Raw genomic sequence first — 12,636 nt, 5'->3', positions numbered from 1 at the left:
AACGCCATTCACGACCCTTCTTTGACCCAGATCGCCGCTAGTGTCGTCCCTACGAAATACCATAGTTCATTCAAGGATCGAGTCCGCGTCCACGAGACCTTCGCGTTGCACCTTTCCATGCATGATCCGTCCACTTTTCGGACACGTTCCTTCGCCCGTTCCTCCACTTCCGGCAAGACCGGTTACCCTGGCCGCGCGCGCGGCTCGTTCTGTTCGTCGAAATTTCAGGACTGGGAAAACACGGGAAACGCGACCAAGTGGAAGGTTTCCCATAGAAATAGGTGACCATGTACGCAGATGATCTCAGCTAGGGCGACGATCGCGGCTTTCGTGCATCGTTCCTTTTTCTCGGTCCGTTTGCCCTAGTTTTCCTTCCAAACTAGTGACGTCACTGACGTCATTGAAAAGGCCGTCGACAACGCGTCCTAATTCCGAGCTTGCGATTGAATAAACCTGGTTGCAGCTTGTCCGTATCCTTCGAACTTGGCAACCTCGACCGAACACAGCTGCAGCCTGCGTATACACACGCTACGCGTTCGGCGTGTAGCGTTTCATACGCGCATGCATGTGCGTATATATGCACACGTGTACCAATTATACGCGCTATCTCCAGGTATCGTCCCGGTCTCGTCCCTCGCCCTCCCGGCATTTTTCGAACGCTCGTGTGGCCGACGCGCAAAAACGAATCAATCGGAACGGGGACAATCGAAAATCCGAAAACACGCTCTGCACCACCCCATTCAGCCTCCGATCTACCCGCGCCGCGAGAACGTACGGCCAGGTCGTTGCGCTTTCTCGATGACGTGGATATTACGTCACGTCGTCATGGCTACCGTCGTCGTCCCGTTGTCGATCCCCCGCTCTGGCCAACCCCGCGAAAATTGGGGCTTCGACCCCGAATCAGGTCGCCGTTGCTCCACTTTCGGTCGCACCTCGGTTCCTACCGAATCTAGTCGGAAACGACCGCTGACCGCACGACACCGCGCTCCCCCTTTCTAGCCGTGCACTACGACTTTTCGCTTCCCATGGCACCTTTCTTTCCCACACACCTTTCCTTCACGCCGATCTCGAAATTGCGATCGCGTTCGTTCGAAACGCTCTCGAATTCCGAAACCGTCGAAACGTCGCCCGGCGAAAGCTCCGAAAACGGTCGAAGCAATTTGTCGCGTCTCCTTTGAAAGTCGGAAATGGAGAAAATCGACGTCGCGAGAGATCGAGTAGACGATTTTTCGTTACATTGGAAAAGGGAGATCGTTTTCTTGCGCGTTAAAGTTATCGTTGCTCGTCGGGGTGCAGGAAAATTAGGGAAAAGGTGGGTGAAGCGAATAAAAGACTCGTGCGACGTAGAATTATAATGTAACCATATTATTTCTTTCAACGTAACACAGTATTATTATCATTATCATCATCGTTACAACCGCTGTTCGAATTTTCGTTCGAGTATCGCCGTGAACCATTCGTGACCGCTATCTATTCTGCTATTCTCGATGGGTGTAGTGGTAGTAACAATCGTAACAATGACATTAGTAACAACAACAATAATAATAATAATAATAATAGCAATAATAATGATAATTGTGATAATCGTAATCATCAATCGTAATAATTATATTAATATTCATCAGCCGGTAATAGGTATCATTCGAAGATTACGATGCTTTCTTTACGCACGATACATAGGCACAAGTGTGCGCGTTGAAGCGTTTGATTTTGATCGATCGATCGAGTTTGTCGCATAACGATCGAAAATATTGTCAAAAGTATTACTTTCACGGGATAAAGATACAATATTTCAAAGTTAACCACAAACTTTCGTATCTAGAGGCACTATCGTTCACGCGTTTCGTTTCTTGTCGATATAATTTCTTCAACGTTTCATCGCGTATCCCTAAAGCAATTGTTCCTCCTGTGCTCCCGGGGGAGCGAGCCAGATAAACGAACGAATGAATGAAGAAAACGGTGAAAGAGGGATACGATAGAAGTAGCTTAAAATTATGAGTCGATAGAAAATCGGACGTTTTTTCCAAGTGTAAAAAGTTTCATGAAAAGTCGACAGGGGATAAGAAAGCTAGAATAAATAGTAACGGATAAATATTTTATCATTCGTCACGAACGTTATCTATATCACCTACTCGGGTTAATCGTTATCTCTTCGCTATTATCCGAACCGAAGAACGTTTTGCTTCTAGAGGAAAGTTATCGGTACGGTTCTCCGCGATTTCGCATAATCCGTTTCGTTTCGTTCGCTTCGCTTTCGCGTTCGTGTTCACGTTTACGTTCACGTTCACGTTAACGTTCGTATGTTCGATTGTGTAGATTAAAAAGCGTAATAGTAACAATAGCGGATAACAGAACGGTGCTATGGCGTTCAAAGACGCTTCGTGCTTGGAAGCCAAGCGTAACGATTACCGTAGGTAGCATGCAGCTTGTTTTACACGAGATTGCCTACAATATCGTGTAGCGTAGCGTGATTCGCTTCGCGAATAGGCGACTACGTACGAAGCGATTTGAACGACAATTTAACAGGGGAAATGATTCGTTTCTTGAACATGATCCCAAGTAGGATGAACGTTTCAGCTGGTCGAAGGCGTTCATCCGAGACTGGATCAGCAGAGGCGACTGGTCGATCTGCGCTCGGGCCGTGGGACCTTTATGCACGTTCTAAAACCAATCGAAATATTTTATAATTTTACCTACAATCGTATCGTTTTACTCGTATACATATCTACCATTATCGGCATAAATAATAACTACAGATGATAGGAACCTTTTATATTCCCCAGAACTGACGAAACGTGGAGAGATATGTACAAGATAGAAATTTTAAACATGAACAAAGAGAAAATAGCGAATAGGCAGATTGTATTAAATCGCTTTAAATAGCTTTAGGTATTCGAAATTTCCAAATGTTTCTCGATGGATAAGAACAGTTCTGGGTGTAGAGACAAAAATGTTCCGATATCGGAAAATAAGAATCACCGCAACGTAAAGACAGGCAATCGAATTGCTTATTAGGAGCAGATAGTCGAGCAGAAATATCAACGAAGCGTTACTTTTCTATTTTTTATTGTTTATATATATATATATAAGAACAACTCAAACGAACGATTAGTATTTGCAGAAGCGAGATAAAGGCGGCACGAGACACGTGCGTTTCCACGATTGCAAGACACTACCAGTGTGATTACGATCGTATGGAACTACAAACAATTAACGCTCATTACTGTATTGCAGTTGTTATAGAAAGAGCAGGGAAATTTGTTGTTCATGCGTAGCTACGTGTTGCAATATGAAAGGCTGGTACCAACAAGTTCTTCGTCGAGAACTTACCCATCCTATTCACTCAGTACTGGCAGAAGAGACCTTACGCGACAATCAGATTAAAAAAAAAAAAAACATTAGCTCATGATTCGCGAACATTCTTTCTTAGATTAATAGCATATGTTCCCTTGATTTTGACTCGCATCGATCAGAAATCGATACGCGTTTCGCAGGATAACCAGATAATCCGATAACTTACAGTTCGATGCTCTGAATAGTAGATGTGGGACACGTAGTATCCACTTTAACGTGACAATGTTTGTGACATTTCATTTGACAGTCTCTACACTCGTAACCTTGTTTGCCCAGTCTTCGCGCAAGTGTTCGTTTACATACTTCGCACACTGTCCCACTGAAACGATACGTTATACATTTGACTCCACCTTCGTTTCATCCATCACCTAATTTCGCTCTTCCTACCAATAGCTTACCCAGCCATGTGTTTCGCTATGAAAGTGTGATCGTTGAATATATGAAGTTTTGTCCCTTTCTTTCGCCATTTGCTCTTCTGTGCGAGCGACAATGGCACGAGGTAATGCCTGAAAGCCAACGGATCGTTCGCATCGAATGTTCTTATCACGTTGTGACAACGATACAGGAAACGAAAGTTCTTTACTTTTTAATGCCGTTCTCGAGGGTCTCCAGAACCAAGGTGGAAGCCTCGTTGACGTAAGTCCTCGTGGATGCTCCGCTTATCCCGGATGCCTCGCTCAGACTCGATCGTCTCGATTGCTCTTCCCTTCCTGGTATCGATAAACGAGCTATAAAATTCAAGCGAAACGATCGTTTGCACCAAATGAACGTTAGTCGGGTGTAAGCGTTATTGGCAGAGGTAACGTTGCATTGGCAGTAGCATTAGCGTTGTAATTTTGGCATATGTGTAACGTATTTTTTTCCGCCTATCATGTTACGAAGCTCCGTAAAATGTGCTCTATCGTTGTTGCTCGTTGCATCATCGCTATCAAGATGATCGTACTCACCGACAGTACGTGCCACGATGCACGGGATTCGTGTGCAAAACAAACAAGTAGAATTTTACGCTAACGAATCAAACTACAAGTGGGAGGAGGCACTAACTCTGTTCTAAATCAAGAATCGCCTTACGGGTCTGATGTGTACCCGTGAGCAAACATACCAGAGCCAGGATCACGTGCTCGATCCGCAGATATGGATCTGGAGTGTGGATCCTCGTGATTCGCGTCACCTTCCGGTCCAACCGATCTGCTCCTCGTTTTCGATCGGCTCAGTCGTTTCTTTATCGTGCCGAAGAAATCTCGCCGTTTTCTCCTCGTTCTACCTCTTTCTACGATAAAAATATTATCAAGCTGAGTCACCGAGTGTACGTAATATCGGCTAAAAAAAACCGGAAAAAAGGAAAAGAAAGGAAAAGAAGTTACGCGATCGATGAGAAAAGTACCTTCGGAATTTGAAGAATTTGGTGTACTTTCTGGTCCCGACGTCAAGCTGGTATCTTTCGCCCCATGCTGAAACGAAAGAAATTCAATTCTTTATCGGTGAACGGTTGAGGTACTAATTATTTTACAAGTATCGTTACAGGCTCTTTAGGAATTTTTTTCTTTTTTCGAATCGACTCTAATACGATTAGCAACACGAGGACGCGAAATTAGAACGATGTTAATAATAAGGCAAAAACAAACTCGTGTGGATGAATAATTACCTCCGGTGAGATTTCTTGCCAGTTCCCACTTTCCGTCAAGGCGACCTGTGGAATTAGTAAACACACGCCACTCAACTGACGATTAGTGTTTTCATAAAACGGAAGGTTGCTTGATTTACGAACGATTTGACAGATGCGACAAGGAAAAGAAACGATAAAGCAAAGGAAATTCGCAGAGAGTAAAAAACCGTGATTCTTGAGACTGAAATGTACATTGGAAAAAGGCGTGTAAAACAGGAAGGATCGATAAATAATAAATAAAATAGGTGCGCAGGTTTATAACCGGAACACTGAAATGACGCCGACGATGACAAGAGGGCGACGACACGATGCGAAACAACGGCTTACCTTAATCACCTGTCGCTCTGACTGCTGCAAAAGAAAAGACACAACAAAAAAAAAAAGATAGATAATAATCGATCGGTGTTAGTAAATAACGAGAAATTTGCACGGGTTTCGTAATCGCATCCAACATGCAAATTTATTCAGCGTACCCTTTGCTGGCTGTGCACGATCAGAGTCCCTTTGTTCCCGTTGCTCTGGCCGGTTCTGTAAGGCGAGTCCACCACGTTGCCGTTCGTCAGGTAATCTGAAAATCGTGTTAGGATATTTTCAAATTTCCAACTTTTTCCATCAGGTGCGAGAGGATTGTCCAAAGATTTACGACTTTCTACGTCCGTCATTCCACCAAGCATTCGTCATTTCGTTTACCAGATAATATTTCCCCTTTGGCAACGTGACCACGATTATATAAGCATTGTATCTACTGTCATCGTGATTTGCCAGGTTCGCTTTTCTGGTAGTCGAAATAACTTCGAAGAATTGTCGATCGTAAGAAACTCGGGCCGAGAAGTGAGCGTAAAATAGATTCGTATCGTGCTAGAGGATCATTAAAGTCAACGTTAAGTAACGGTGTAGAAAGAAAAAGGGAGAGAGGTAAAGAATTCTATACGTATAGATACGTATAAACATACGTCATGCGAATTACTACATGGTAGTGGAAAGTACAATCCGGTACGAGAAATGCAGGCACGCGTACATACGAGAGGGAGAGTTCGACGTGCTGCTAATAACCGACGAGTCAACGCGGTCTATTCTATGGTTGCAGAAGAGAAAACAGGATCTGTTACGTTAAAAAACACAGAGAAATGGCGCTTCGACGAGATCATAGATCACGAGAAACGCGAAGAAGTCTCGGAGCACGATTTGCAAAGGGGCATACATACTAACGAGGTATCACTATGTTTTCACACTTGTGAACACGAATGCAATGCCTTTCAGATAAAGTAATTGGTAATTACCCCCATCGGGTTGAACGGTAGAGTCGTACAAGATAAGTGTGCTGTTACCATTGTTGTAATTTAGACTATTGTCGCTGATGAGATTTGTCGGGGTGTAGGTACGAGGAGTCGGTGACACCGGCTTTATCGTCTCCTTCACCTTGTAAGGTTTGCTCCCAATTTGAGGCACCTCCGCACCCTCGATGAATAGAAACTGAGAAAAGAGAGAGACAGAGCGAAAGAAAGAGAGAGAGAGAGAGAGAGAGAGAGAGAGAGAGAGGAGGGAAAGGAAAAAAGAAAACGATGAAATAGCGCAGCAAATAAAGACTTTGTTAAATTACACCGCGTTTAAGATAACATCGTATCTCTCGTCTCGCTGTTTTACTTACCTCTACCGTCAGGGTGCCGGTAATATCCTCTTCCTCGTACGGTCGATTTTGCAGAGGTATGATTTGCCTTTGGCTCGGATTCGCGAGCAGCTCGTCGATCCCGACGATTCCCAAGCCTAAGAATCTTTGGGACTTATTCACGCGGTCGTAAACCTCGATCAGCACCTCCGACGTGTTACGATTGACATCGCTGAAAATGACGAACGATCGTGAGATTCCGCATCCATGCAAGTCACTCGTAGCGAATTACTTACAACAAGAATGCCTCGTCCCACAACGGGTTTCTAGTATCCTTCTTAACGGATGTTTGATTCTTTTGCGGTGGATCGTCCAATTCCACGACGCAATACGGTTCCACGGCACCTTGCTCGCCACCTAATTCCGCTGCCTTCACAACTTTGACCAGCAATCGTCTGTCGCTGGCTACGTACTGATTTTGCGTCTGTGTTGGACTCTGAGTCTGAAGCCGTTGTCGCGAGACTTGAAGCGAGCTGCCCGTCGTGTTCTAGAAACGAGTTATTCCACTGATTGGTAACGGCGCCATTTGGTTCGCTTCGAAACAGATTTACCACGTTGTCGTAATGCATAGGCATCGAGAAGCTTGGCTGCGTGGTGGCTGGTTCCCTCCATAACCGTGGACAGCTTGGATATTGGAATAAATTCAGATGAACATTGGTCCCCCTTAATGCGCCTATTACGATTTCCGTTACGACTTCCTGCAACTGGCTCTCATCCAGATCTTTCTTTATCGTGCCCACTTGGGCCAGCGAAACTTTCACCTAGCGTAAAATTGAAAGTACAAGTGTAGAAAGATGCGGTAAACAAACGGCGCGGAAATTAGGTAAAGTTTGATACGAACATCCGGCCAGCCATCGCATTTCAGATCGAGGAGAAGCTTCTCGGTGATACAGATGACGTTTAATCGAGCACGGAAACGATTTACGTTTACGCGATAGTGGCTAACTTCGAGCTTATCAGCTTTCCGGCGGAACGCTTTCAACTGTAACGCCGGAGTAGCTTCGCAATCGCACGTGATCGTCTGAAAGGAAAGAAACGAGGTGACGATACGTTTCGAACGCGAGTTTATTCGTACAGCTAGGATTCGTACGTACCACATCATCCTTGGAGTCGCATTCGCAAAAGATATTAGAGAGATTGGGCGGGTGAGTTTCGGGCAAAACTCGGACGAATTCGACCCCGACTCCATGCTGTAAGCAACGAGAAGTCGCGAAATGAATTTCTTCGTAAAAACATGGAGAAAATGAAAAAATATGAAGGAGCGGTGCTTTTCGGAAATCCTAACTGGCTCTCGTTTAGCACGGTCGCAGAGAGTTTGGAGGTTTGGAGGAGCTAACGGCGCGGTAAGCTCGTGTAATTCGACGAGCTTAAAAGCAGATCCCTAAGGCCTTGTCGGTAAAATTGTCCGACAGCACCTCGTAAACGGATCGAGTCGGTGTTTTCATTGCTCAAGAACACCTACGCGCGGCAAGAAGGTTGCCGTTGCCTTATCTAGCCTCGCCGGTTGTTGTTTCGCGCACGACAGAGAGATTTCGTATAGATCGAGCAAAGTTCGCTTCGGCTCGACTTGTGCCTGAACTTATCCACGGTATCTTTCCGATTGGATGCCCCCTCGGACACACGTTGTCCGACGTAAGCCGAAAAGTAAGGTGGAAGTAGCATAGATAATCCTAGCGGACCTGATACTTTTTCTGCAAAAGCATCGTTATCAGCGAGAGCGTTGCGTGTGCCAAAGTATCGGCTCACCTCGTCGACAGAGTTGGTGGTAAATTGATTGAGGGATCCGACCCAAACGGCCAATAATTCGTCCAAAATCGCAGGGTCCGAGTAGAGCCAAACGATGATCTCGTTGACCCAGCGCACCGCGTCCGGATCGGCACCAGTTGCGGTCTGCAGATGTAAACTCCTGCTACTTCTCGCGGGGCTGATCAAACCACCGGATGTCTTTCTGGCGGTGAGTCGTTTGCGCACAGGAGGTGTCGGCGGAACATAGGACGTCGGCGAAGAACCGGAAATCGGGCTGGCACCACCACTGGACGGATGATTGACGGCTACGGGCGATCCGGAACCGGCACCGCCACCACCACCACCTGCCCCGGTCCCCGACGATCCCGAAGCCGATGAAACGATTTTTTGCTTGCCAAGCGAAAGTAACTTGCCGCTGCTACCGCCACCAGCACCACCAGCACCACCACCACCGCCAGTACCGCCACTACCACCACCACCACCAGCAGCAGCACCACCACTGACACCGACGCTATCACCGTGGACGATATGGCCGTCCTTGGCGGTAACAATTGTCCCAGAAGCGAGCTCGTTTAATACGAATCGGTTGTAAACGTATTTGCCGACGCACAATACCACCAATCCGAACAACATCCAGCCGAATATCAGCATCGATAACGTATCCATGGTCGTGTCACCAGCCGAGTCGAAACTGCATATCAGATCGTCCACCCGCTCGGCCAAGTCGGCCATATTGCCCCATCGTTCGGCCAACCAAGTCCAATTGGATTCCAAAAACATTCTTTTCTATTTTCACCCGCTAGCGGACAGCGCCCCACTACTACCGTATTACAAGTTATTAATAGATCTTGCATATACCCTGGGCCCCCAGGACTACGGCACTGCCTCTATCTCGATTTTGCCACCGCTTCTCAGCAGTTTTGCTTTCCCTGGGTCATACCTACGTGGATCTTTCTTCCCTCTTGCTCGCAACGCTCTCTTACCGATGTCGCCGCGTTTGTCTCTTGCTCGCCTTTTCCCTTCGATCCTCCTTGCCGCCCATGCACCGAGACTCGTGCTACCGAGGCTTTCTCAGTGATTTCGTGCCGCGAACTCGATGCAGAGCAACGATCGCCAACGGATCGAGTAATCGTCGTCGCGGGATAGCGACATCCACTTTCAGGATTAATTTCGTTTCGTTGTTTCACGTTCGGTATCGACACCTCGACGGTGATATGGTCGGTGACAGCGTCGTGATCACCGTGATGAACGCGATGACTGTGATCGTGACAGTAATTCGTAATTGTTCCCACTTTGCCAAGTCATAAGCACGTTCGATTTCATTACCGTCTCTTCGGGCTGAAACAACAATGATCGATCGGTCAATGAACGCAGTCGGAACAGGGTACTTTGAGTACAGATCACGAGGTGCATCTCGTTATTCCGATAGTTAGATCTTCGTTGCTAATTTCTCTACGCGAATAATTTCGCGTAAACGGGATTTTGGAAAACATTCCATGTATCGAAATAAATCGCAGTGATACTACGGATATCGACAACGAGATAAGCCCAGAAACTTATCGGTCGTTCTCTTTATTTATGCGCATTTCTCGAAACAAATAAAACGCGCGCGTGCTAACAATGCCCGGTCAATGGTAGATTATTTCCTTACCAGTGTTCCGTCATCGAATGCGTCATCTACCGTGATTCGTGCATTGCGTCATCTCCTATTCGTGGCATCGCCAGCTTTCGTCGTAGCTATCAGTCGAGCGTCTAAGCCGCAGCGAACGCGTGTTGCTTGATCAATGATCGACCACTGGCCCCGTGGATCTAGCAGGCGCGCGATATCTCTCGGCTACCTCGGTCACTCGAATCCGTTTTAATCAGTGAAGCTCCAAGTGTTACAAGTATCCGTCTCTGAAACGTAAAACAAACGCTTCGTCGGCATTTTTTCTCCAATTCGACCCCTACCATAGTCTCTCGCAAACGTTAACAAGGACGCCTTTCAATCGGAGCAAACCACCGTTTTCGAGCATGAGAGAGCTAAAAAGTCCGTTTGTCCGTTTTTTGCCTCGTGTTTTTAATACGGTTAAAGTATTACTCTACCGCTTTCCGTAACGAATCAAAGAGACTACATTTCGAGGTTCACCCGGCACACGCGACGAACCAATCCATTCGCGTCTCGGCGTGCCAAACGTTACTCACGATTCGCACGTGAATTTCTCGATAGCGATGCACTAAATTTCACCAAATTTATTCCCTACCCGACGGGGGAATAAACGCTACAACGACGAGGAAAAGAACGGACGAAACGGGTGAGAAACCAGCGAGCTAATTCGTCCACGGTTCCACGACTTTCCATCGATCCGACGTGCGGTCAAGACAACCGGCACATCGCCCATGGGACATCTCGATGGTGTCTCGTAACTAATTCGCTCTCTACCTCTCTCTCCCGACATGGACTTCTATTTCTCTTGGTTTTCGACGATCCACGCGTGATTATGCACCAACGAGAGATCGATCCAGGCCACGGACACACGGTGTGTCGTGGTAGTGGAATTTTTGTTTCCACCGGGATCCGGCACGCGGTGGTTTACGCTTTTGCACCGCACCGTGCAACGCCATACGGACCGTCATAGGTCCCGCGCTTACTTGCAGCCGATTACTGCGACTGTATCGCGACTCTTTGGTCCTCGTAGCGGATATTTTGTCATCTCTTTTCCGGCAAATCTTGCACGATCGTCACAGTCCACGCCGCGTCCTCTCCAAAAGTCCCACTGCGACGCGCGTCTCTCCCTTTCCGCTTCTGTGTCGCCGCAGCGCGTGGTCCGTCCGTCCGTATCCCACGAGGCGCAAGCGCGTCTACGTTTTGCCGCATATACCTTTACGACTTTCGTTTCTTTCGTTTCCTCCAGTCACCGATACCACGCGATACCAACGACGGCTGACCCCGTTTTTCCCGCCTGACCAGTTCGAAGTGAGTTTCACGGTCGCTCGCGCGTTTTTGCCGACTTCCGCTGTCGCGCAACGAGCGTCGCGAGCCGACACGCGCGGATTCTCGCGGTGCAACTAGCGAGAGATACTCGCGCTATAAACCGAGTGACCGGTGCCAGGTGACAGGCGAAAACTTGGCGAACGATTCGGCGACGTCGCGACGGGAAACGACCACGGCACGCCACGGCGAACGGCCACGTTCCTACTGCTACTTACTTAGGTCGATCCAGACGCGCGTCGCGCTCTCTCGATACTCTTTACGCGTTATCGATCCGCAACGAACCGCAAAACACCCATAGGTCGCACCCACGGCGCGTACACGATACCAGCCGCACGAGTGTCGCTCCTACCTACATACGTATACATCTAGAAACGGGTATAGTCGTAATCGCTGAACGGAAACGCCATGACCGCGATCGACCACGCTAGATATCCTCCTGCTTGCTGCCCTGCCTGCCTTATGCGTCATTCATTCTGCCTCTTCTCTCCACCCCATCTAACCAGCCCTCGACCCCATATCACTATCTTTCTCCCATCGATGCACGGTTCCCTACGCTTTTTCGCCTTACGTCACGTCTTGCGCGAGCGTGACGCATCGTTGCTATAGTAGTAAACGATCGAAATTCGCCAACGCGAAGCGCAATCGATGCCGGCGATTATTATCAATCGTGACCTGCATCGAGCCGCCATCCAGCGTTTCGTTGCACCGCGAGCGCGCGCGCGCGAAAGCGCGTCTCTAGAACGCCGGGGGACGCAACGTCTCCGGATGGCAGATAGGGATTTACGGTTCGTAGAAATCGGGTCGCGATCGTACTGGCAAAACAATGCGACGGATCTATAAATAACCGAATGAAAGTGTCGGACGATACGCACCAGGCCGTCCGCGAACCGATTTTTTCACGCTCATCTTACGGGAAGGGAAAGCTGCTTCCATAGATTGGGCGTATACTTTTTATTGTTTCGTCATTCATTTACATACAAATATTTTCAAGATACGTCTTAAGAAACAGTGCGGTATTCGGCATCGGTTCTTCAAACTTCGTACTAACGCTGCTATTCGTATTTCGTATAAATTTTACTCGCGATCGCTTTAAACGCTAATAGAATACACTACGTGGCCTCGTCGAGCTTCTCTTCGATGAGTCTAGGATGTGTTTCGCCGTCGTTGTCGCGAGTTGCGATGGCTATGGATCCGGATAGAGCCGGCTAGAGGACGATATCGACACGTTTC

General features: G+C 47.5%; 1 protein-coding gene across 5 annotated transcripts; it reads right to left on the bottom strand.

Annotated features, from left to right (window-relative positions):
- Positions 1–1,380: 1,380 nt before the first annotated feature.
- LOC108555903 (uncharacterized) lies at positions 1,381–11,759 on the bottom strand. 5 transcript variants are annotated; one of them, XM_017911783.1, is made up of 19 exons: positions 11,064–11,485; positions 10,084–10,328; positions 8,433–9,770; positions 7,781–7,876; positions 7,528–7,707; positions 7,238–7,447; positions 6,923–7,173; positions 6,669–6,858; positions 6,301–6,493; positions 5,494–5,588; positions 5,348–5,371; positions 5,000–5,044; positions 4,739–4,805; positions 4,457–4,624; positions 3,938–4,082; positions 3,753–3,860; positions 3,521–3,673; positions 3,331–3,363; positions 1,381–2,661 (listed from the first exon to the last, which is right to left on the bottom strand). In XM_017911783.1, the coding sequence occupies exons 3-18, from the start codon at positions 9,210–9,212 to the stop codon at positions 3,336–3,338; spliced, it is 2,733 nt and encodes a 910-aa protein (XP_017767272.1). In that variant the 5' UTR covers positions 9,213–9,770; positions 10,084–10,328; positions 11,064–11,485; the 3' UTR covers positions 1,381–2,661; positions 3,331–3,335. The 5 variants fall into 5 exon arrangements, with proteins under 5 accessions (XP_017767272.1, XP_017767269.1, XP_017767271.1 ...); XM_017911780.1 differs by lacking the exon at positions 3,331–3,363 and having other exon boundaries at positions 11,064–11,759; XM_017911782.1 differs by lacking the exon at positions 3,331–3,363 and having other exon boundaries at positions 3,938–4,064; positions 11,064–11,758.
- Positions 11,760–12,636: the final 877 nt, after the last annotated feature.

This window comes from Eufriesea mexicana, unplaced genomic scaffold (genome assembly GCF_001483705.2).
Source record: "Eufriesea mexicana isolate 0111107269 unplaced genomic scaffold, ASM148370v2 scaffold305, whole genome shotgun sequence".
Classification (NCBI taxonomy): domain Eukaryota; kingdom Metazoa; phylum Arthropoda; class Insecta; order Hymenoptera; family Apidae; genus Eufriesea; species Eufriesea mexicana.
Note: the sequence above shows the minus strand (reverse complement) of the source record. Positions and strands in the feature narration are given on the sequence as shown.